Source organism: Macaca fascicularis, chromosome X (genome assembly GCF_037993035.2).
Source record: "Macaca fascicularis isolate 582-1 chromosome X, T2T-MFA8v1.1".
Lineage (NCBI taxonomy): Eukaryota > Metazoa > Chordata > Mammalia > Primates > Cercopithecidae > Macaca > Macaca fascicularis.
The window spans coordinates 118,279,313-118,304,107 of NC_088395.1; the positions used below are offsets into that span (position 1 = coordinate 118,279,313).

At 37.3% G+C, this 24,795-nt stretch overlaps 1 protein-coding gene across 2 annotated transcripts in view; it reads right to left on the minus strand.

Annotated features, from left to right (window-relative positions):
- Nucleotides 1-4,874: 4,874 nt before the first annotated feature.
- Nucleotides 4,875-24,795, minus strand: part of TRPC5 (transient receptor potential cation channel subfamily C member 5) — a 329,816-nt gene continuing 309,895 nt past the window's right edge. The window contains exons 8-11 of one of the 2 annotated variants that reach the window (XM_005594398.5): nucleotides 19,116-19,319; nucleotides 18,346-18,387; nucleotides 16,160-16,249; nucleotides 4,875-13,874 (exon numbers count right to left, since the gene is read on the minus strand). In XM_005594398.5, the coding sequence (XP_005594455.1) occupies nucleotides 13,182-13,874; nucleotides 16,160-16,249; nucleotides 18,346-18,387; nucleotides 19,116-19,319 (1,029 nt within the window). In that variant the 3' untranslated portion in view covers nucleotides 4,875-13,181. The remainder of the gene's footprint in view (nucleotides 13,875-16,159; nucleotides 16,250-18,345; nucleotides 18,388-19,115; nucleotides 19,320-24,795) is intronic. The other variant, XM_045384482.3, reaches the window with a different exon arrangement.

The following is a 24,795-nucleotide window of genomic DNA, read 5'->3' on the forward strand; positions in this document are numbered from 1 at the left end:
TAGTCTTGAGAATACCGGTTTGGAATTTGGCGGATTTTGAGACAAGCGCATCTGCCTTAGATTTCCAGTAGATTTGTTTTTATTTCAAACTTGTATATGCTGCCTTGCCTTGTGCTCTATTACCAATTAATGAAATTTAATCATGATTGGTATTAACGTAACCTGGAAGCAATGTGTGTACTAGATTGTGAACTAACTATCAATTGAGGTCAGTGTTTATGGCCTGCTTAAATCATACAAGTTCTCTTTGTTTATGTATTACAATCAGTCTTCTCTAAGAAATAATCAAGGAGTGAGTCCTGGCCTTCCTATTGTTGGGGTAGAGGTGAGGGTAACCTGTACTGCTGCAGAAGTCTGCAGTCTTTCTTGGAGGCAGCTGCCAGGTAAAAAGGAAGTGGTTTTTGTGATGAAAACCAAAACAAAACCCTAACACTTAATCACCATATAGGATAAACATAGTGGTAGACTTCTCCTTTTTACAGATTACCTCTTAAGTTGCTCTTGTTGCAAAAGGTATCCTGTCTTTTCTCTGCTTTTAACCAAATTTCATCCATTTAGAATTGTTTAGGGAAGGAAATATAAAGGCACTGTAGTTTGTTTGGAACCCTTTCTTACAGCCCCTTCTTGACATGAATCTGGTTACGCTAAAGGTAAATAGCTGGATAATTTCTCATAGCCAGGAAAAATAATTAAATTCATTTGTATGCTGTATATATTCTCAAAACTGATTGTGGCTTTCTGCCTTGATTAAGAGCAGATGAAAACATTGAGTTGGTTTTACTGTTGAAATGTAAGACTTACGAATTTAAAACAGCTTTCATTTCCTTAAAGCTTATAATCAAGGTGTAAGCTTTGGATTTAAAAGCTTTGGATTTAAAAGAATAAACAAATCATGGGATTTTTTTTTATGTGAACACCAGACATTCAGAACTTAAACAAATCTCCATAGATAATGAATGATATAGTCTATTGGGAAGGGTGGAGCATGAACTTAATCTAGACTTTTGTAAATCTGGGCCAAATTTAGTTCATTTCATATGAAACCTCTTTAAGGCCTTTTATACTTACGTTTATAATGAAGAATTCATATAATTTATATAAGAATTCAACAGAACTAATATGAGCATCCCTAATCTGAAAATCCGAAATGCTGCAAAATCTGAAACTTCTTGAGCACTGACTTCCTGCTCAAAGAAAATGCTCTTTGTGGCAATTTGGAATTTCGAATTAGGAATGCTCAACCAGTAAATATAAAGCAAATATTCTCAAACCTGAAAAAGTTTGAAATTCCAAACGCTTCTGGTCCCAAACATTTCGGATAAGGGATACTCTATATAGCAAGAGACAACCTCTTGTTTCCCTCCATCCTACCTAGAATGTTAAGTTTCAGTAGGAGCAGCTTGATTTAGAACACTTGTCTTCTCTTCCACCTCAATGACCAAAGGCAGTTTTCCCTAAAATAGTTTTCATGGACATGGAGGGTGCCTGTGTGTGGGAGATATAGCTTCAGGAAAGGATTGACCTGAGTTTAGGTAATGACCTGCTGTGTGACTAAAACTGCTTTAGAGTGATTATGGGAGGTGCTTCAAAATAATTTCAAGATGAGTATTATAGATGAAAGAACACAAACTTAATTATTCAATGACACTAGCTGTGTGTCATTGAATAATTATCATTGAAACTTGGGTTCATTATGCTATTTTGTTTGAAATTTTTGATAATAAAAACTACCTTGGTAACCTGCCATCTGGAGAGGAGATGTTTGCTTATGAAGTTAGTATGAATTTGGGTTTTTTGAAATGTTATCTTGAATCCTGAAAAGAATTATAAGGTTGTAGAGAGGCTGTCACATAAAGTCCGCCCTTTAAAACATCTGGAGTTTTGGGGAAAGCTATGGGATGGAAAATGGGTTCTTGAAATTCTGTAATTAATATTTGCTAGCTACACATAAAACCAATTTTAATAAACACATGACATTTATTTGTAGTGGAAACTAATTGAGGTAAGTGAACCAATTCAGGTTTTATTGTTTCAGTAATTGTTTTCCCAATAATCACTACTTTTTTTTTTTTTTTTGAGAAGGAGTTTCCCTCTTGTTGCCCAGGCAACAATGGTGCAATGGTGCGATCTCAGCTCACCACAACCTCCTCCCCTTCCCGGGTTCAAGTGATTCTCCTGCCTCAGCCTCCGGAGTAGCTGGGTTTACAGGCATGAGCCACCACACCCATCTAATGTTGTATTTTTAGTAGAGACGGGGTTTCTCCATGTTTGTCAGGCTGGTCTCGAACTCCTGACCTCAGATGATCCACCCACCTCGGCCTCCCAAAGTGCTGAGATTATAGGCATGAGCCACCGCACCTGGCCAATCACCACCACTTTTGAGTTTACTTTTTTTCTTATGGCCGCTGGTGAGGGGTGATCTTGGAAACAAGAAAATCTGACTATTGTTTAGTTTTTTTCCTGGTTAGGTGTCTCTTGCCACTGAGTAGACCTTTTGTGAAGGGGGTGGGGTCATTACTAACAATATTGAGGTTAAACTGAATCAGTTCTTGTAAATTCAGACCAGTCAGTGGATAAAAAGGTTAAAATCTATTCTAGCCAAACATTATTGGTTCATAGTATTGATTTATTAGTGTTATATGGATGGTCAGTCCCCTCACCCTAATTAGCAAATCTTTCTTGCAGAACTTTTGACTCTTTCCAGACTATATAATACAGGTTTTTCCAAATTGTTTACAGAATTGCTGAAAAAATTCTACCCTAATACTAGACTTAAACTAATGTTTTATTTCCTTTCTCTGGTATATTGGCTACCTCAAAGTGAAAATTTTTACCTTCATAAAAAGCTATTTTATATTCAGTTGTTTTGTTTGTTTTAGCAGTTGAAGTTTGTTTCGATTTTCTTTAATTCCTTTTAGCTCTGCTAAAATAGCTTCAACTACCCAAGAAGTTTTTCCTTTCCTGGTTGTTTTGAAACATGGCATAGGATTTTGTTAATTTAGTTCTTTTTCTTTACTCACTGCTTATTTTTTCTCCAACATTTTATTATAAAAATATTTTAAACACAGAGAAGTTGAAGGAATTGTTCAGTTAACATCTGTATATTTATTACCTAAGTTCTATACTTAACATTTTCCTGTACTTGCTTTTTCACATATCCATCTATAAGTCCTTATTTTTGATGCATTTCAAGGCAAATTGCAAACTTAAGTACAGATTACCTGTTGTAAACACTTCATGCATATTGTTAACTAGAGTTCAACAGTAGTTAAAGATTTTTTTCTTTTGAGGTAAAGTTTACATGCAGTGAAATGCACAAATCTTAAGTGTTAGATGCAGTGAGGTTTGATAAATACTTGTGAAACCCAAGCCCTGATCAAGATAACATTATCATCCCCAGAGAGTCTCTTCATGCTTCTTCCCAGTCAAATCTTTCTATCCCATTCCCCTAGGTAACCACTCTTGGTTTTGATTTTTCCCCAATAGATTAGTTTTCTGATTTTCTAACTGTACATAAATGAAAGTATATGCTCTCTTGTATAAGACTTATTTCAGCATAATGTATTTGGAATTTATGTTGTGTGTATCAAAAATTTATTGCTGAATATTATTTCATTGTATGAATATGCCATAGTTTATCCTTTTGGTGGACACCTGGACCGTTTCCAGTTTTTTTTACATGTTATAAATAAAGCTTCTATGGATATTTTTCTGTAAGTCTTTTTATGAGCACATGTTTTCATTTATCCTGGAATAGAATTGTTGGGTCATAGGTGAGGTGCATGTTTAGTTTTTTTTTTTTTTTTTTAATGAGAAACTGCAGGACATTTTTCTCAAGTGGGTGTACCATTTTAAACTCCCATCAGCAGTGTATGACAGTTCCAGTTTCTCATTACCATCAGCAGATGATGGTGTCAGTGGTTTTTATTTTAGTCATTTTGGTGGATGTGTAGTAAGTGGTATCTCATTGTAGTAAGTGGTATCTAATTTGCATTTCCCTGATTGTTTTTCATATCAAGCATTTTTATGTGCTTGTTCATTTGTATACCTTTGTGACGTGTGTTCACATAATTTATGTTATTGCATTATAGAAGTTCTTTGTATATGCTGGTTGCAAATCTTTGTCAGGTATACTTCTGCTTATTTTAATTATCCTTATCTAACCAGTGTGTAAATGTTGTACACTCATTTATGCTTAAAATAATTAGGCCAGGACTTGTAGGTGAGTTATTTAGCTGAAAGTTAAGCTTTTCTGATATGCTAACCAGTGCCCTGCTGGTATAAAAGTTAATCAGTAAAATAAGACAAACTTTAGGAATCTGAATTAGTGGAACGCTAGTTGCTGAAAAGTTTGTTACTACAAAAAAAATCTGAAGGAGAAATGTCAACTGATTCTGGAATTATTGCTCAAATGTCCTCACATGACACTGGTTTAATCATGACCAGCTTAACCTCCGTTTATATGTTTTCTCACTGTCTCACAGATTCCAACTGTTCTATGCAATATGTATCATACTTTAAGTACTCAGTGAAGAATAATTAATTTCCGGGATCGGGCCTCTAAGGTTTTTCGATGTTGTAAGCTATAGCTTTAAAGCTGTATTGGTCTCTTTACTTCAGCCCATAGTTCTTATAAATTATTATTGAATTCTTAATTACTAGTCAGCTTTGTTTAATGGAAGATACAAAAATCAGAATATTTATTCTCATATACTTTTCAAAATATATTAGACTGTGGAGGTCTCCCGTTAGTGTTTCTGCTAGGCAAATTACATTGTGAAATCTGTTGTTCATAAATGTTAATAATAGGTGGCTACAAATGATTACACTGAAAAAGGGAGGAACATAACACCTTAAATCTGAGTTGTCACACATTTAAGGGAAAAAAAGTAAATACTTTATTTTATTGATACTGAAGCTAAAAATACACAAAATTATTTTATTGTACCAGATTCTTTTTAATACATTAAGATTGACACTATGCACTTACAGAAAGTGTTTAAATAAAAGTGATAGTTATTCAAAGAGATTTCCACTTTTAAAATACTCTTCAAAGCCAATGCCATTTACACAGACACATTTGGAATTTTCCCTTTTCATGATTATGCTAGAGGTGTATCATTTTAAACTGAAATTTGACACACTTTCTCTATGGTGATATGTGGTTGGGGCTGCCAACTAGGTTTAGAAGATGAATTACACATAGCCCATATTTTCTAGTATTCTCCTTCCTGCTACCAAATATTAGCTTGTTGCTGCAGACTGCATTCATTGTTTTGAGTAGAAAGAAACCCCCATCCCTAATTTCAACCCCATTTTTTAGAAATGTGGAATAAATTAAATCCTGTGAAGAGTTTATTCTTCTGTTGAAGAGTATCTCTGGTGTGCATTCTTATGTTATAAGAAACAAACTAATATGTATTTGCTTGAGAAGGATGTGTTTATCCTTATCTGAAGTATCCTGGGGAAAGTCTGTGTCTTTACTGTTGAGATAAGATAAAGCTTTACTTTTACTTTAAGGTAATAATTTGAACAGTTAATTTTAAAGTTAATTTATCGAATTGAATTTCCTTTTATACTAAACCACAGACTAATGTGTAACCCTTTGGGTTTAGAGGACTCTTCTTGTGCTCACATAATATTCATTTTGGTGCCATTGGTCCCAATTATCCTGTTAAGACACTTGAGAATTCTGTCTGCGTCTCCTGCCCAAGTACGATAAGCACAGTTATCACTGATTATTGGACTACAGGTTACTTTGCTTTGGATATTTAAACTGATTGCTTAATATGTTTTACAAGGAGGTCCTGCAAGGTGTGACCACAACATGATGAGGCTATACTTTAAATACTATGACTAGATCTTATACAGGAAATACCTAATCTGAATATGTGACTTTCAAATGACCTGAACATATTCAGCTAGCTGGCTGCCATCTTCCCATTAGAGTCTCTTTCCATTGCTTCTGCCACCATGGGTTCTTATGAGTCCAAAATCCTCCCTTCTGTTCTCTATGGAGGTTAGTGGTTTTTCTTTACCACCCCCCCTCCCTGATAACAGCCTAGTCATCAGAGCCTCCGTGCTATACAATGTCATTTCTTAAGGATCAAATAAGTTTGAGGAGTCAATTCTGAGTTTACAGAATAAGCCATTGGAACTCAATGCATTTTACTATTTAAACACAAATGTTTCAAGGGTTAATCATTATGGTTCCCAAATCAGTGAAGCTTCTCTATCTAAATATATTGCTCTTTAAGGTGTTCTCTTCAGGAGGCTATGTGCTTATTCATGTAAGGCTGCCACTGCTCCAAGCATAATTGAAACTAGATTCCAGGATACAAAGGGGAACAAGGATTCTTGAGGGGGTGATAGAACTTGATTTTTTGGCTGGTGTTTCCAGGGGTATATACAACTCTGAAAACTCACCAATTTGTATACTTTAAATGGATGCAGGTAATTGTACATAAATCATTCCTCAATAAAGTTAATTAGGGGAAAAAACTAGATTCCCAAGAGTAGTTCCAGATCCCTTACAAATCCCACAAGAGACAGTCTCATTATTTTATAATTGTGCCTATCAAAGTGCCTATTGTGTAATAGCACTTGAAAATTTTTTTTTGTTTTTTTGTTTGTTTTTAACCAGAGAAAGTGGTACTCATCTTGACCACCGCATGTTTTACCAAGTGTGGATCTAAAATTACTTTTGGCAATTTCTAAATTCCTAAAAATTTAATCTTATAGGATCCTGATTTTCTACCATTGAGGATATTCAGAGATTGTACTGTGGACTTTGAAAGTCATTTCAAAAGCACAAGTCCAAAGTGGGTTGAGTAATGGCAGCATCATTAGAATATGGGTATGGCTTTTTAAGGTGACTACTTTAAAGGACCACATTCATTTGGGTGCATAAATTCTGGTATGTTTATGAAAATATCAGTCATTATAATCCTATTTTATATTTATTCCAAATTATGAGGCTAAAAGATGACAGCAGATACATAATCTGACTTTTTGCCATAGTACCCTTCCTTAATTTTAGCTTTCATTTCTTTTTCATGTTGCTTTGACAAACCCACTTTATTTCTTAGATAAAATTTGAAGAAAGTGATCTTTCCAATTGGCTAAAATGTACATATTTATAAAAGCCCATCTGTGGTATTTCACTATGGGTGTGGTGTGTTGCACTTATATTTACAGTGATCCCAAGGTTGAGAACTTGTTAACACCTGAAATTTAACCCAAATATGACCCAAAATTTGAAGAATGATTTACAGGTAGTTCTGCTTTCATATATTGTTGCAGTTTTTGAATTTAATTAAAGGAGAAATGGTGATGTTAATGTTTTAATTAACCATTTTAAATTACATTTTTTATTCAGGTGATTCATCTCAATTTGGTCATCCAAAAAATTGGCAATTTGGTGGTTTAGCCCCATGTTTTAAAGTGCATATCCTCATTCGTCCTTACTTCAAAGGCTTTTCCAACCGTCTCTTTACTACATTATCACCATCTAAGTTTCCCAATCCCAGCAAAAATCCAAAGCCTCCTTTCTTCCTTCCAAGGATCAGCTTTAAGAGTTGTGTAAGACTGGATAACTGTCAAGACGATTCCTAGGTTGGAAGGCAATTGGTGGCAATGAGTATTTTGGGGATATATTGAACTTTGGGGAAACAATATAAAATGGCCAATCCCAGCTTAATTGTACTTTCAAATGGTTGGCTGCCTTAGGTTTAAATAAACGGCACACTGCCACATATTCGTTCAAGTGCCATTGAGGACAGTGCCTTTTGTGTGTACGTATGTAAGCTCCTGGGATGTTAGGTTGCCCCCAAACCTGCTAAAGTCAAAGGGCAAATATGCTGAAAAATTGTGAAAATGACCTTCACATTGCAAGCCATTCTAACCTACTTCAGTTAGTCTTTTTTGGTTCTATCAAGTCACTGGAGTTATAAAGAAAGTTCTTTGAGGGGGAAGAGGGTAGGACAGATACATGCTACTTTGATGGATGTATAACAGTTGATTTCAATGATCAAAAGTTGTGGGCTGTTTATGTTCCTACAGAAATTGTTTGCCATTTATTTGTGTAGTAACAGGAAGCCTCTAGAGCTTTCACAACTTTTCACATCAGATAAGAAAACTAGCTTTTTGGCATAAGGGCATTCCACTTAGTTTTATATTTAAATATTATAATTCTTAATATGTATATGTCTCTCAGGTACCACAAACATTGATGGTATAGCTTTAGAAAAAGAATGAACACAGATCCAATAATCAAGTGCAAGATACAAGTCCACTCAAGTTGGGGATAACACAAATAGCCTAAAGATGCTAGAGCACACTGGCTTGCTGCCTCTATCATTCCAGCAGTTAACTCTGTTTCTTAAACATTACATTTTCTAAAAGTAAAGCTCTCACAAGGCACCCACTAACACCTCCTCTGGATCACCACACAATAGATGAAAATCCTAGGCCATGTGCCAGCATATGAATGAATATTAACACCTCAAGTATGCATCAAATCTCAGGTATACAGTAAATCTGAAGTATGCAGACTTACTTTATTTTGCCAAAAATGTGTATATTTGAATCTTCCAGGTAAGTTATTCTGACCTAAATGCTTTTTTTCTTTTTAACAAAACCAGACACTCAAATTTTGATAGCTCTCAATATAAAAGTGCTACGGAAGATGCTGTCATGGCAGTTCATTTTGGCAATTCCTCACAGCTCAGGAAATGTCTCCATTGAAAAGTTATTCTTGCTTCCCTCTCTTCAAAATGATCTAGTAATTACCTAAAGGGATAAAGGGCCAAGGGCAGAACAATCAAATGCTATTAAGTTTTGTTATGTGTGTGTATGTATATACATAAACACGTTCTCACTTTTACAGACATCCCTCAAAAGGCAAAGCAAGCCAAAACCCACATCTGTTGGAAAAAAGTTACAACAGGAAGGTTCATTGGAAATATAATGGTAACAATGTTTCTCTGTGCTAAAGTAAAGCTCACATTCATTTGGGGTACTCAGATCCCACTGTGGAGTTCTACACCAACAAGGTGGATATTTGGAGCAATTATCTAGATAAAGTAAGCCAAAGAAACAATCTAAAATATCCATAGTTTTGAGGCAAAGCTGCAGGGGTTGAAGGTAGGGAGAGCTGTGAAGTAGGTATGAAGAGGTTATTTAAATGATCTGAACACTTGAATCAATTTGCATTTACTATGTCTATATGAGCAATCTTTTGAAAACTTGATTACCAAGAAAATATACTATTTTTTTCTTAGGTACCTTTATTTATTTATTTTTGAGACAGTCTCGCTCTGCCACCCAGGCTTGAGTGCAGTGGTGTCATCTCAGCTCACTGCAACCTCCGCCTCCCAGGTTCAAGTGATTCTCATGCCTCAGCCTCTCAAGTAGCTGGGACTACAGGCGTGTACCACCATGCCCAGCTAATGTTTGTATTTTTAGTAGAGACGGGTTTCACCATGTTGGCCAGGCTGATCTCGAACTCCTGGACTCAAGTGAACCGCCCACTTTGGCCTCCCAAGGTGCTAGGATTACAGGAGTGGGCCACCATGCCCAGCCTCATTTTTTCTTAGGTACTTTTAAACAAAGGATTTGCTGCCTATCTTCAAGTACTTTTTACCTGATGATTTAACAAACCAAGGTCTGGAGCACTAAAACTATTAGGCAAAACACCACTCGAGTTTCACCCACGATGCAACGTGAATGTCAATGGTTATTTGTATTTTCAGGCTAAGGTATGGCCTCATTATTATCTCTAAAGTTCCCACTGAAGTTTTCAGAGGAGGTTTGCACTGCCATAAGAACTATAAAGTTCTTTTTGGAAAAGGTATTAAGTCATTTGAAAAGTGGAGGTGTTCGTTTTTTAAAAATTATCTAATCAAATTGCAGACAGGTATTTATGACTTAGCTGAAATAGCCTAAGTTAGGTCACGGTGGAATGAAAAATGATGGAGGCGGAACAGGGAATTTTTTAATATCTCCATGTAAGTAGACAGAAGCATAACTTGAAGCATTTATATCCCTGTTAAGTTTGGCATTTTCCAAAAATGATTTTAAATTTAGAATCTTTCCTCTGTCTTTGCATTTCACTGGACTTAAAGCTGGAAGTGGAGATACTTCAATAATGGTCACTTTCTAATAGAATTCAAATATTTTCTTTGTAATTTTTACCTTTATTATTAGGGTGACTTTATGAGATCAAATAAATGAATCCAAGGTGTCTGGAAGTGATAAGCCAACTGTAATGTAGGTGGACCATGATATGGATATTTTAGATAAGTAGTAAATGACTTTTGTATTATTTGTGTTTGACTTTGCAGTACATTTTTAACTTTACATTTAAAAATGTAAGTCTGAAGTTTTTGGAGTTCACAGCATTTTTGGCAAATGAACAAAAGGGTGTCTGTAGTGGCCACTTCATGTTCACATATATATATGACATATATGCTTACTAATAAATGTCTTCTATAATCCAGAAGGCTTGAGTTTATTGACCAGCTCTGTGACCTTAAACAAGTCATTGTCCTTCTCTGGGCCTCTTTATTTTCTACTTGTAGAATATGAGGTTGGAATAGAGTAGATCCTTTATAAAGTTCTCTTTTAGTTCTTAACTTTTTGTGTTTATAAATGTACTCTCAAGTTGGCTTATAACTCCTCTGGGGTCAGAAGATACACCTAAGCATTTTCACTTGAAATACCTTTTATGATACTTGATCAAGAGAATAAGGAAGTGAACAGAATATTTTTCCTTTCCTACTTTGTACTGAATAAGAGTTAATAAAAATGTTGGTGTCACCAACATGGAAGTTAGGGCAATAGCTGTTTAGCTTTAACCCCCATCCTAAATGAGGCTTCACTATAGCTAGTGAAGTCCTAAGCCCAAGTCACAACGATAACCCTGAGAAGATCTGAAAAGGAATGTACTCCTGTGACATATGACACTGGTTCTTTCAATAGTAGAGATTGATTTACACATATTATCTCTTTAGAACATAAGTGACAGAAGACTTTTGGAATACAGTTCCATGTCTGGCTAGCCTGTTTTCTGACAAGTTGATAAGGTCACTGCTAGAACACTTATACATAAGTTTTCAGAAGTGATATACATTTCTGAGAAAAACATGTTTTTCTTTTTATAAAATGGGGTTATATGCTATTTTGGTGCTGTTAATATGAGTTAGGAATGTAGCCCAGGTTCTATTATTATTCAAAGTGAATTTGACAATTTGGAAAGCTGAATCTGTAAGTTTAGAAACCTTTCTGGAAAGTAACCTGTTATTAAATGTCAAGGCCATTTATGATAGTCTCAGTGAAGCAGGGCAGAAATTGATTTGAGGAAATAACCACTTCAGATATGATCAAGGAATTATTTTCGGACAACCTCTTGCCAAATGGGTCTTGACGCAGCGTTTTCACTTGATCACTTTTCCCTGGATCTGAGGCTTTATTCTTCAAAACCTCCTCCTATTTCTGGCCCCTCCCCCTCCATTTTGCTCTTCTCCAGGCTAGAGACAGAGATGGGAATCCATTCAAATAACAGAAACCACACTATCAAAAGCTAGTTTGGAGGCATATTTGCAGAGTGAAAATTCCTCATTTCTCTTACTTGTATGTTTACATATATTAATCTAAATGGATTCCTATTGGACATTTAAAAAAACCAGGGTGACACCTAACTATTTTACTTTTCTGGGCTACACACTATTAATATAATCTCTAGGACTCAGACCTAGAGTTGTTTCAGGTCATATGTTAGAGTCTAAATTGAGGGAACCTTTGTGCTAACGTTGGTAAAAACCGTCCTTGCTCAGCAGGTTCTCAGTGGTTATTAGGTCTAAAATGATGACCAGATGCATTATGGACTTTATTTTTTAACTTGAACTACTGTATTCTGATGAGGTACTTTTAAGGTGTGGAAAAGAACTTGTTTGGATGTATAAATGTGGCTTCCTTGGAAGACAGTAGAATTTGGATCACGTTTATAATTCCATGAATCCACTAGGGTTGTTATGTTATATATCTAACATAATTTACACATGCAATTCCACTGCCCCAATGAATATTAAAACTGCAACCTGAATTAGGTTATCTATACCTAGAATTGCCATTTTTATAAAGCAATTAATTAAAATGAAGATGCTCTTTTCTCATATTTTGACACTTCAGCAATATGCCATTTTTTTCTGATAAAAATATTTCAAATTCAGGCTTTTATCTTAGAAATTCTTTGATAGCTATGATAATTAAAACTATCAACAGTAGAGTAGGACCCAACAAATATGACAACTATTTATCTTGCCAATGTATGAGATGTGGTGACTATTGGTTAGAGTGTAGTAGACGTTTTTAAAAAACAGCACAAATTCTAAATACTAATTTTGATACTATCAAATTTTAAAATGTAGTAAGTTGACTGAAACACAAACACAGAAAAATAATTCACCTAACTTATTAGATATGACATATACTATGGGGTAAATATTTCATTGGCACACATTAGGAAACTAACACATCTTTAAGAAACAAGAAAATTCAACAGCCCTCACAATAAGAAGTTGTAGTATTTAAGAACGAAACAAGCCACTTATACCTAGAAACCACAAGCTGACAATTCTTTGGAATCTCTTCAGCCTCCCTTTGATGCTGTTCATTGACCCAGCATGGGCAGCGTGTAGCACTGAATGGCAACAAAGATGGGCAGGGTAGTTTGCCTTATCTGATAGCTGGTGGGGACTGCTGACCACATCCCTCAGCTCTGTGGGAAGATGGCATGAGATCCTGAGGATGGTCAGGAATCTGTGTAGCAGCAAGAGTAGCAAAGTGGCACCTGGGGCTTCAAGGAAGCATGGGTGAGAAAAGCAAAGCAAAAGGGTTAAGCACCCAACTGCACCTCTGCTGATTAGGTGCAACACCCCTTCAGTTGGTTGTAAGATGGACTTAGTGTGTACAGGTATTAAAAAGGCAAATAATAATGAAAGTAATAATAAAACAAGAACAAAAATGGAGAATGTGGCTATAAAAGATGATGCAAATAATAGGAGTTTCACTCTCCTTTCTTGGGGGCAGGGGCAGTGAGGGAATCATATTCTGTGTCACCTCTGAGAGCAAGGAAATTACAAATTTCTGTTGAGTTCCAAAACAGATGATTAGGGCTTGACTTAGAGGCGAGTTGTAACTTGTTCTTCCTGTCCATCACCCCATTTGTGCATGAGCAAGTCACAAGCCTCTCCCCAAGTTTCAAATACATCCTCTGAGGAGTCTAAAAGTTTAGAATTTGAGGAGCAGATGCTGGATGCACAGTGAAGAGAGCTGGAACAGGCTAGAGGGCATTCACTGCTCTGAGCAGCGCCCTGGACTTCACCTAATTCTACCTCACTGAGGTTAATTTCACTTTGAGAACAGGCCTCTGCTTTCCCTTTCTCCATCTGAGAATATCTGATGTCCTGCCACATACAGTGCTGCTGAACAATTCCATCAGAAATTGTGTACATTGGCTCTGAACTGGGTTCAGACATATGACCATTAAATTTGGAGAACAGGAGACCCAGTTTCTTGAGAGAAGGACCCATGAAGGAGCGTTTGCTTGATGACTCAGCTTTTGACTTTCCTTGGGCACCACTGGACCTTGGCATGGTTCTGATGAGAGGTGGCCCATGGCAAGCCTTTTTCTTGCAGCCTAAATTAAAAGAGACACTCTTGGATTTGGCTCGAGCCCCACCACTGCCATCATTAGTATCATCTCTCTGAGAGAGTTCAGTGCTGCTAGTGGAAAAGCTTCTCCTTGGGTGTTTTCTATTTCCCAAGAGGTCAAGCACTTCATACCGAAAGCTGGAGATGTCTTGCTTTAATTCCTAGGAAAAGAGAGGAGACATATTATGTCAAGAAACTTGGTCTTTATTTCAAAGTAGGCACATTAGATACCTTTGGAATGTTCCAGGTTTTTGCCTAGTAGTAAATCACAAAATAAAACACCAGAAAAATCTGCCATTATTCAAACACAAGAAAAACATATTAATAATTCCGTGGGCAGGGCTGGCCACTGGCAAAATTGTACAATGGGTAAAGTTGATTCAGGATTAGCTAACACTTTAGTAGGGATTAGTCTGTTGAGGCGCTTTCATAAGGACTAACTCCTGCTCAAGTATTAACTAACAAGGTATTAGATTAGGACACTGGCTCTCACAGGTGTCTGCATATAAAAGGACTACTGAAGAGGAAAAAGCTTTTAAGACTCTAACGAGTGAAACTAGAGAAGTGGAATGTCAGGTGATGAGACTGCTGTTTTGAGACAGGGGGGCCCTGTTCAAACCTTTATGAAATGTCTTCTATCTCCAACTGAATGCTTACATACTAGACTGTTCTTTAAAAGCCAAGCTGAAATTTATTCATGTACTTCCCCTGCTCAAAACTTGTTACTAACTTGTCACTAACTTTAGGAAAAAATAGAAATGCCATACCATGGACTACAAGGTTTTTCAAGGCCTAGCACCTGTGCTTTTTCCAGTCTCATCTTTCTACTCTTTTCCTAGGCTCTCTGCTGTCCACCTGTATGGACATATTCTCCCTTGCCTCTGGGCCTTTGCCTGTGCTGTTCTCTCTGTCTAGAACACTCTTCTCCCCAGCTCCCCTTTATCTGGCTGGCTTTGCTTTCAAGCCTCAGCTTAAGCATCACTTCCATTGGAAAGTCTGTCTTGACTCCCCAAGTCCCAGTTGAGAGTCCCTCCTCTCTGTGTTTCCACAGTGGCCTGTGTTTAACCTGTCAGAATATACAATTGTTCATCACCCTTTATTATTGTTTGTCACTCCTTGAGAGTAGGAGCTGGTTAGATCTTGCTCACCACTGTACCAGAGCACGTAGAAGAGTGCTTGGAACATAGCAGACCCTCGGTAGATGAATTATGTCTATGAATTAGAATAATGGCCTTCCTGTGTGCCTTAGAAAATATAGACGTTCATGGACACAGGGAGGGGAACATCACACACAGGGGCCTGTCGGGGGGTGGGGGTTAGGGGAGGAATAGCATTAGGAGAAATACCTAATGTAGATGATGGTTTGATGGGTGCAGCAAACCACCATGGCACGTGTATACCTATGTAACAAACTTGCACGTTCTGCACATGTATCCCAGAACTTAAAGTATAATAAAAATTTTAAAAAAGAAAAATATATATAGATGTGTTCTAGGATAGGATTTCTCAGTCTTGGCACTATTGACATGTTGGGCTGGATACTTCTTGTTGTGGGAGGCTGTACTATTTATTGTAGGATGCTCAGTAGCAACCTTGTCTTTACTGTCTGGATACCAGTGTGACAACCAAAAGTATCTCCAGACATTGCCAAATGTGGTTTTGGGGACAAAATTACCCCTGGTTGAAAACGGTTGTTTTAGGCTAATGCCACTAGTAGAATTTTAATGTTTAATGGTAGAGTTTCTTAAGACCTTATATTTAATAACAGATTTATTATTATTATTATTTTTTAAAATTATACTTTAAGTTCTAGGGTACATGTGCACAACGTGCAGGTTTGTTACATATGTACACTTGTGCCATGTTGGTGTGCTGCACCCATCAACTCGTCAGCACCCATCAACTCATCATTTACATCAGGTATAACTCCCAATGCAATCCCTCCCCCCTCCCCCCTTCCCATAATAGGCCCCGGTGTGTGATGTTCCCCTTCCCAAGTTCAAGTGATCTCATTGTTCAGTTCCCACCTATCAGTGAGAACATGCAGTGTTTGGTTTTCAATAACAGATTTTTTGATTTTATATCTTTTAAGTAAAGAAGATCTTTAAGTCTCCAGGCATCTTCCCTTTGCTATCTTGTCCCTCACCACCATGCATCCTTGCCACATCATTTAAAGCATTCAATTTCCACACTGAGAAACACTCAGAATATTAAAAGAACGCATACAGCAGATTTCCTTCTTTCATGACACTGATTGTGGTGTGACATACATTGGTAAAATCTCTCGGTCTACTGGATGAGAGACAATTCTAAGAGAATAAGCATTATAACTGGGTTTGCTATATCGTAAGCAGATGAAATTCCATCACCAGAAACCTTACACACTGTGAAGATTAAATGATGCTTATGATATGTAAAATGAGAAACCACTTCATGATTAAATTACCTTAAAATTTTCTTCTGTTAGCCCCTCATTTGTTTTGGAATTTCTTATCATAGCAGCCACATATCTTTTGACTAAATTCCTGATAACTTCCTGGAATTACAAAACATGAAGAGGCATTCAATCTCCTTCTCAGGCTCTCAGTACAATAAGAAACTTACATAGGAAATAAAACATGCTTAGACCTCCTTTCCAGTGGAAAATCCTCATAGGATCCAGCCTTTTACTATAAAAAATGAGTTAAGTCCATTGGCTAAACAACTATTGTGTCTCTGAATTTAGTGTCAGAATCAAATTCACCCTAAAGGAAAATTTTTTACCCGAGCATAAGGTAAACATGTATTTCCAGTGGAATAATTCTTGCATGGTCATATAGTTAATATTATTTTCCTTTAGGATGGATTGCACGTTAACACTCCTAGTAAAATGAGAGTTTTATTCTCCTTTTATAAAATTGAGAGAATTTTCTTCAGAGTCACTAAGTCTGCTGATTTTAATGTCCACTAATTACATAGTGAAGATATTTTTCTCATAGTCAACCTACACTTCTCCTATACAGGAATGTCCTCTTTTCACTTAGCTCCCAGGGGAGTAGTCTGCATGTGGTCAGTACAGTTTGTATTAGTGATGGTGATGATGATAGCTACCGCTTATTGCAATGTGTCAGGCAACACATGCACATAATACATATTATACATACTCATCACTCAATTTTCACAACTCTGTAAGTTAAGTTTTATTACTATCCCCATGTTACAGATGAGGAAGTCAAGCCTCAATAGGCTGACTCATCCAATGTTACACAACTAGTAAGTGTCAAGATTAGACTTTCATTCTACTTCAGTCTGATTTTAAGGCCAATGGTATTGCTGCTTCTACTATGTGTACTTGAGGAACTCACTGAGATGTGCAGGAATCATTTTTTTGTTGTTGTTGTTATCGTTGAGGGCTATGAAGCAGAACATGAAGACAATGAATCTTATTTAAGGTTTGTTATTATAAAAGGAATAACATTTGAAGGCGGGAGTAGGGAGAGGAGGTTTACATACAAAATACCGTACTTTCTGCTTCTCTTTGTTAGTTATGGTCTAAGGGGAACAAAGTTAGGAGAAGTGACCTATAGAATAAGGATGCATTTCCTTCAAACGCTGTAGAACATTTTTCTACTTTGGTTTTCTTTTGATCAGGATGGTGAGAGATGGTTGTCTCTTATTTGTGATTTGCAAGGATTATTCTCAAGAGATGTTGGTGATATTTGTATGCTTGGCTGTTTTCTAGCTGGTGGGAAGAGTGCCCTAATGTTTATTAGGTTTATTACTTTTTTTTTTTTAACAAAATACAGAAGTGCTTCTCTATTTCTTTGATTAAAGTCATGTTGTAATTTATCAAGATCTAAGTTCCTGACATTCAGATAAGCTTTTACTTCATTGAGGTTAGTTTCCTCCTGTTATATATTACCATTACCCTATGTATTTTTTCTACATGGCAGTTTTTAGCCTTTTAATCACTTAATTTTAATACAATCATCCCTTGTTATACTCTGGGGATTGGTCCCAGGACCCCCGCCCCGTGTACCAAAATCCATGCATACTCAAGTCCTGCAGTCATCCCGCAGAACCTGCAAATGCAAAAAGTCAGCCCTCTTGTATATGTGGTTTTACATTCCATGAATACTATATTTTCTATTTGCGTTTGGTGGAAAAAATCTGCCTGTAAGTCGATCTACACAGTTCAATCCTCTGTTGTTCAAGAGTCAACTGTAATTTTAATGACATGTTATTTTATCCCTGCTAGATAACAAATTTCATAAGGGCAGAAAGATTGCATCTTTTTTGTTCATAGTGATTTTTCTAGTATCTAGTGTAGTATTTTATGTACAGTAAGTACTCATCTATTTGACTGACTGACCAACCACATATTCTATTTTATGTAATTTCAATGAAGACAGCTTTCTAAGTCATAGTTGTTGCTGATCAAGCCGAGGCAATGCATAAGGGCCATGAACAGGATTATAAAGCAGGTGATTCCACTTGGAGAAGGTACGTCAGTCCTTGATAAATTACAGCCTTTCCAAGCCTCCTATCCCAGTCAAATGGGATCATGTCCAGACATAGCCAGAGTGAAGTTTGCTTCTCCTCCACAGAACCAACCAACAACTATTGTGCTTCATCCCTGTGAGGAAGCTTTACCTGATAATGTTGATTTTGTATCAGGCTGTCAGCATTGCGTTCCTATAATTGAAAATAGAGATGTTACATGAGCAGTCCCAGCACCCTACCCACCCAAACATCTGAATATATTTTTAAATATTAGGACTGGAGAATGATACGGGAGCTCCTGCCTGACAAACCCCCAAAGCAAATATATGTTGGAATGATTTTATGATGCTTAAAACAGTGAGTGTCACAAAGGAGGGACAGGAGGAAACAGTTTTGTTTAATAAGATTCATAATTTTGGTCAGGTGCAGTGGCTAATGCCTGTAATCCCAGCACTTTGGGAGGCCAAGGCGGGAGGATCACGAGGTCAGGAGTTCAAGACCAGCCTGGCCAACATAGTGAAACCCTGTCTCTACTAAAAATACAAAAATTTGCCCGGCATGGTGGTGCTCGTCTGTAATCCCAGCTACTTGGGAGGCTGAGGCAGGAGAATCGCTTGAACCCGGGAGGTGGATGTTGCAGTGAGCCGACATGGTGCCACTGCACTCCAGCCTGGATGACAGAGTGAGACTCCATCTCAAACAAACAAACAAATAACAACAACAACAACAAATTAGCCAGGTGTGGTGGTGGACGCCTGTAATCCCAGCTACTGGGGAAGCTGAGGCACGAGAATTGCTTGAACCCAGGCAGCAGAGGTTGGCAGTGACCTGAGACCATGCCACTGCACTCCAGCCTGGGTGACAGAGTGAGACTCCATCTCAATTTTTTAAAATTATTTTTTTAAAATTAAAAGTCTTACTGTGAAGCTTCTCAAGTTGCGCCTTCTCCGTCTACCATCAGGGTCTCTTTTGGGGCAGAAGGTGTTGTTGAACCAGTTACCAAGGTATAGAAATGACTTGGGGCTGGGGATGATGTTGAAAGGAGGTGGCAAGGTGCCACCTTCATCAAAGTAACTCATCCAGAGCTTTGTCCTTGCAAACTTCCACTCGATATCAGCATGATCCTATGAAAGATAACGAAGTTCAAGGATTTGGGATGGGAAACTGCACGATGTACTCACTTCTCATTCTAAACTTTCTAGTTGCTTCTATAGAGGGCAATAAGTCAAGAGCTATATAAATTCAAATTATACATACCCTGTCACCCAGTAACCCTACTCTTAGAAATATATCTTATCAATATACTTACAAAAACATGTATGTACATGGTTGTTTACTGTAGCACAGATAATAGTAGCAAAACAACTGGCAGCAATCTAAATAATCAACAGTAGAACTGGTTAAATAAATGGTGTTATATCTACAAAATAGTATAAGTACAACTACTAAAATATGGTAGATCCATAAACATTATATATATGTATCTATATGCATCTGTCCAAGCCCTCTAAGTGAATAAAGCAATATAGAGCACAACATATATTATGTACAACGATTCTATTTATACAACTGAAAAATCTTTTATATTAACATGCTTACATGTTCTAGACAAGTACACACTAAACTGTCAATAGTAGTTATTTTTAAGGTGTGGGATTGTGGTGGGAGGCTCTTTTTTAAAAAAAGAAAAATCAACTTTATTGAGGCATGATTTACACAGAATAAAATTCAACCATTTAAAGTGTTTGATGAGTTTTGACAGGTATATATAACCATGTAACAATCATTATAATCAACACACACACACATCAGTGTACATTTCTAGAAGTTTTAAGAGCTGCATCAACTGATGTAACCACTACTACAATCAGGATACACAACAGTTCTATCACCCTTCAAAGTTCCCTATTGTTACCTCTTTGTAATAAAACTCTCCCAACCTCTAACCTCTGACAACTGCTGCTCTGTTTTCTGTCCCTATAGTTTACCTTTTCCAAAATGTCATATAAATGGAATCATACAGTAGGTAACCTTTTAAGACTGGTTCATTTTACTCAGCATAACACCTTTGAGATTCATCTGTATTTTCGTATGTATCAATAGCCCATTCAATCACATTGCTGAGTAGTTTTCTTTTATATGGATGCACGATGGTTTGTTTGTTTACCCACCGAAGAACATTTGGGTTATTTCCAGTTTTTTAGCAATTATGAGTAAAGCTGTTATGACCATTCATGTACAGGTTTTTGTCTAAACATACATTTATTTTTTCTAACTTAAATATCTAAGAGCGGTATTGCTGGATCGTGTGTTAAGGGTGTGTTGATAATAAAATGCCGAACTGTTTTCCAGAGTGGCTATACTGTTTTCCATTATCACTAATTGTTCTATATCTTCTTTAGTGCTTGTCAGGTTTTTAAAGTTTAGTCATTCTAACAAGTATGTAGTGGGATCTCATTATGGTTATAGTTTGCATTTCCCAAATGGCTAATGATGTTGAGCATCTTTTCACATGCGTATTTACCATCTGTATATCTTCTACGATGAAGTGTTTTTCAGATCCTTTGCCCATTTTTATTATATATACGTAATATAATATAGAATATATATATATATTCTAGATACAATCCCTTTGTTAGATATATGACTTGCAAGTATTTTCTTTCAGTCTGTATCTTGTCTTTTCATTCTCTTAATGATGTCTTTACTGGAGCAAACGTTTACTTTTGAGAAAGTCAAAATTATCATGTTTATAAAACTATCAATTTTTTAATAGATTGTGCTTTTTGTGTCATGTCCAGGAAGTCTTCAGCTAACCCAAGGTCATGAAGATGTTCTCCTATGTTTTCCTCCACAACTTTTATAGTCGTAAGATATGCCTTTAATTCTATGATCCATTTTGAGTTAATTTTTCCATAAGGGAAGAGGTTTATGTTGAAGTTCTCTTTTAAAATATGAGTGAACAATTACTTTGACACTATTTGTTGGAACAACTCTCATTTCTCCATTGAACTGCTTTTGCCCCTTTGCTGAACATCAGTTGGGCATGCTGGACTACTAGACATCCACATTCAAAAGAGTAAACACCTACGTTATAAAACGTACAAAACTCAACTCAGAATGGATCATAGACCTATACTTAGCAGATAAGAACTATAAAACTCTAATAGGAAAGCATAGGAGTAAATCTTTGTGACCTTGGATAAAACAATTTCTTAGATATGACACCAAAAACCAAGTGACAAAAGAAAATAGGTAAATTTGACTTAATCAAAATTAAAAACATTTTTACATAAAAGGACAGCATAAAGAAAATGAAAAGACAACTCATACAATGTGAGAAAATAATTTAATATCATATACTTACTTGATAAGAGACTTGTATCACAATATATAAAGAATAATTATGGTGGGGCATTCCAAGTTGGCCAAATAGGAATAGTTCTGGTCTGCAGCTCCCAGCGTAATTGACACAGAAGACGGATGATTTCCGCATTTCCAACTGAGGTACCTGGTTCATCTCTTGGGACTGGTTGGACAGGGGGTGCAGCCCATGGAGGGTGAGCTGAAGCAGAGCAGGGCGTCACTTCACCTGGGAAGCACAAGGGGTTGGGGGATTTCCCTTTCCTAGCTAAGGGAAACCCTGAAGGACTGCTTGGAAAAACAGGGCAATCCCGCCCAAATACTGCACTTTTCCCAAGGTCTTAGCAACTGGCAGACAAGAAGGTTCTCTCCTGTACCTAGCTTGGCAGGTCCCATGCTCACGGAGCCTTGCTCACTGCTAGCGCAGCAGTCTGAGATCAATCTGCAAGGCAGCAGCCTGGCTGGGGAAGGGGCGTCTGCCATCGATGAGGCTTGAGTAGGTAAACAAAGTGACTGGGAAACTCAAACTGGGTGGAGCCCGCCATAGCTCAATGAGGCCCACTGCCTCTAGACTCCACCTCTGTGGGCAGGGCATAACTGAACAAAAGGCAGCAGACAACTTCTGCAGACTTAAATGTCCCTGTCTGATAGCTCTGAAAAGAGCAGTGTTTCTCCCAGCACAGCGTTTGAGTTCTGAGAACGGACAGGCTGCCTCCTCAAGTGGGCCCCTGACCCTCATGTAGCCTAATTGAGAGACATCTCCCAGTAGGGGCCGACAGACACCTCATATAGGCGGCTGCCCCTCTGGGATGAAGCTTCCAGAGGAAGGATCAGGCAGCAATATTTATGATTCTGCAATATTTGCAGTTCTGTAGACTCCACTGGTGACACACAGGTAAACAGGGTCTGGAGTGGACCTCCAGCAAACTCCAACAGACCTGTAGCTGAGAGACCTGACTGTTAGAAGCAAAACTAACAAACAGATAGGAATAGCATCAACATCAACAAAAGGGTCATCTATACCAAAACCCCATCTGTAGGTCACCAACATCAAAGACCAAAGATAGATAAAACCACAAAGATGGGGAGAAACCAGAGCAGAAAAGCTGAAAATTCTAAAAATCAGAGTGCCTCTTCTCCACCAAAGGATTGCATCTCCTCACCAACAATAGAACAAAGCTGGATGGAGAATGACTTTGACAAGTTCACAGAAGTAGGGTTCAGAAGGTCGGTAATAACAAACTTCTCTGAGCTAAAGGAGGATGTTTGATCCCATTGCAAGGAAGCTAAAAACCTGGAAAAAAGATTAAACGAATGGCTAACTAGAATAAACAGTATAGAGAAGAACTTAAATGACCTGGTGGAGCTGAAATCCACAGCACGAAAACTTTGTGATGCACGCACAAGCTTCAATGGCCGATTGGATCAAGTGGAGGAAAGGGTATCACAGATTGAGGATCAAATTAATGAAACAAAGTGAGATGTCTAGATTAGAGAAAAAAGAGTAAAAAGAAACTAACAAAGCCTCCAAGAAATGTGGGACTATGTGAAAAGACCAAATCTATGTTTGATTGGTGTACCTGAAAATGATGGGGAGAGTGGAACCAAGTTGTAAAACACTCTTCAGGATATTATCCAGGAGAACTTCCCCAGCCTAGAAAGGAAGGCCAACATTCAAATTCAGGAAATACAGAGAACACTGCAAAGATACTCCTTGAGAAGAGCAACCCCTAGACACATAACTGTCAGATTCACCAAGGTTGAAATGAAGGAAAAAGTCTTAAGGGCAGCCAGAGAGAAAGGTTGAGTTACCCACAAAGGGAAGCCCATCAGACTAACAGTGGATTTCTTGGCAGAAACGCTAGAAGGCAGAAGACAGTGGGGGCCAATATTCAACTTTCTTAAAGAAGAGAATTTTCAACCCAGAATTTCATATCCAGCTAAACTAAGTTTCATAAGTGAAGGAGAAATAAAATCCTTTACAGACAAGCAAATGCTGAGAGATTTTATCACCACTAGGCCTGCCTTACAAGAGCTCCTGAAGGAAGCACTAAACATGGACAGAAACAACTGGTACCAGCCACTGCAAAAACATGCCAAATTGTAAAGACCATCGATGCTATAAAGAAACTGCATCAAAATAACAAGTGAACATCATAATGACAGGATCAAATTCACACAAAACAATATTAACCTTAAAAGTAAATAGGCTAAATGCCCCAATTAAAAGACACAGACTGGCAAATTCGATAAAGAGTCAAGATCCATGAGTGTGCTGTATTCATGAGACCCATCTCACGTGCAAAGATGCACATAGGCTCAAAATAAAGGGATGGAGGAACATCTACGAAGCAAACAGAAAGCAAAAAAATGCAGGGGTTGCAATCCTAGTCTCTGATAAAACAGACTTTAAATCAACAAAGATCAAAAGACACAAAGAAGGCCATTATATAATGGTAAAGGGATCAATTCAACAAGAAGAGCTAGCTATCCTAAATATATATGCACTCAATACAGGAGCACCCAGATTCATAAAGCAAGTCCTTAGAGACCTACAAAGAGGCTTAGACTCCCACACAATAATAATGGGAGACTTTAACACCCCACTGTCAATATTACACAGATCAACGAGATAGTTAACAAGGACATCCAGGACCTGAACTCAGCTCTGCAACAAGCAGACTTAATAGAAATCTACAGAACTCTCCACCCCAGATCAACAGAATATGCATTCTCCTCAGCACCACATTGCACTTATTCTAAAATTGATCACATAATTCGAAGTAAAACACTCCTCAGCAAATGTAAAAGAACAGAAATCACAACAAACTGTCTCTCAGACCACAGTGCAATCAAATTAGAACTCAGGATTACAAAAGTCACTCAAAACCGCACAACTACATGAAAACTGAACAACTTGCTCCTGAATGACTACTGGGTAAATAACCAAATGAAGGCAGAAATAAAGTTGTTCTTTGAAACCAATGAGAACAAAGACACAATGTACCAGAATCTCTGGTGCACATTTAAAGCAGTGTGTAGAGGGAAATTTATTGCATCAAATGCCCACAAGAGAAAGAAGGAAAGATCTAAAATCGACACTCTAACATCACAATTAAAAGCACTAGAGAAGCAAGAGCAAAGAAATTCAAAAACTAGCAGAAGGCAAGAAATAACTAAGATCAGAGCAGAACTGAAAGAGATAGAGACACAAAAAAACCCTTCAAAAAAATCAAT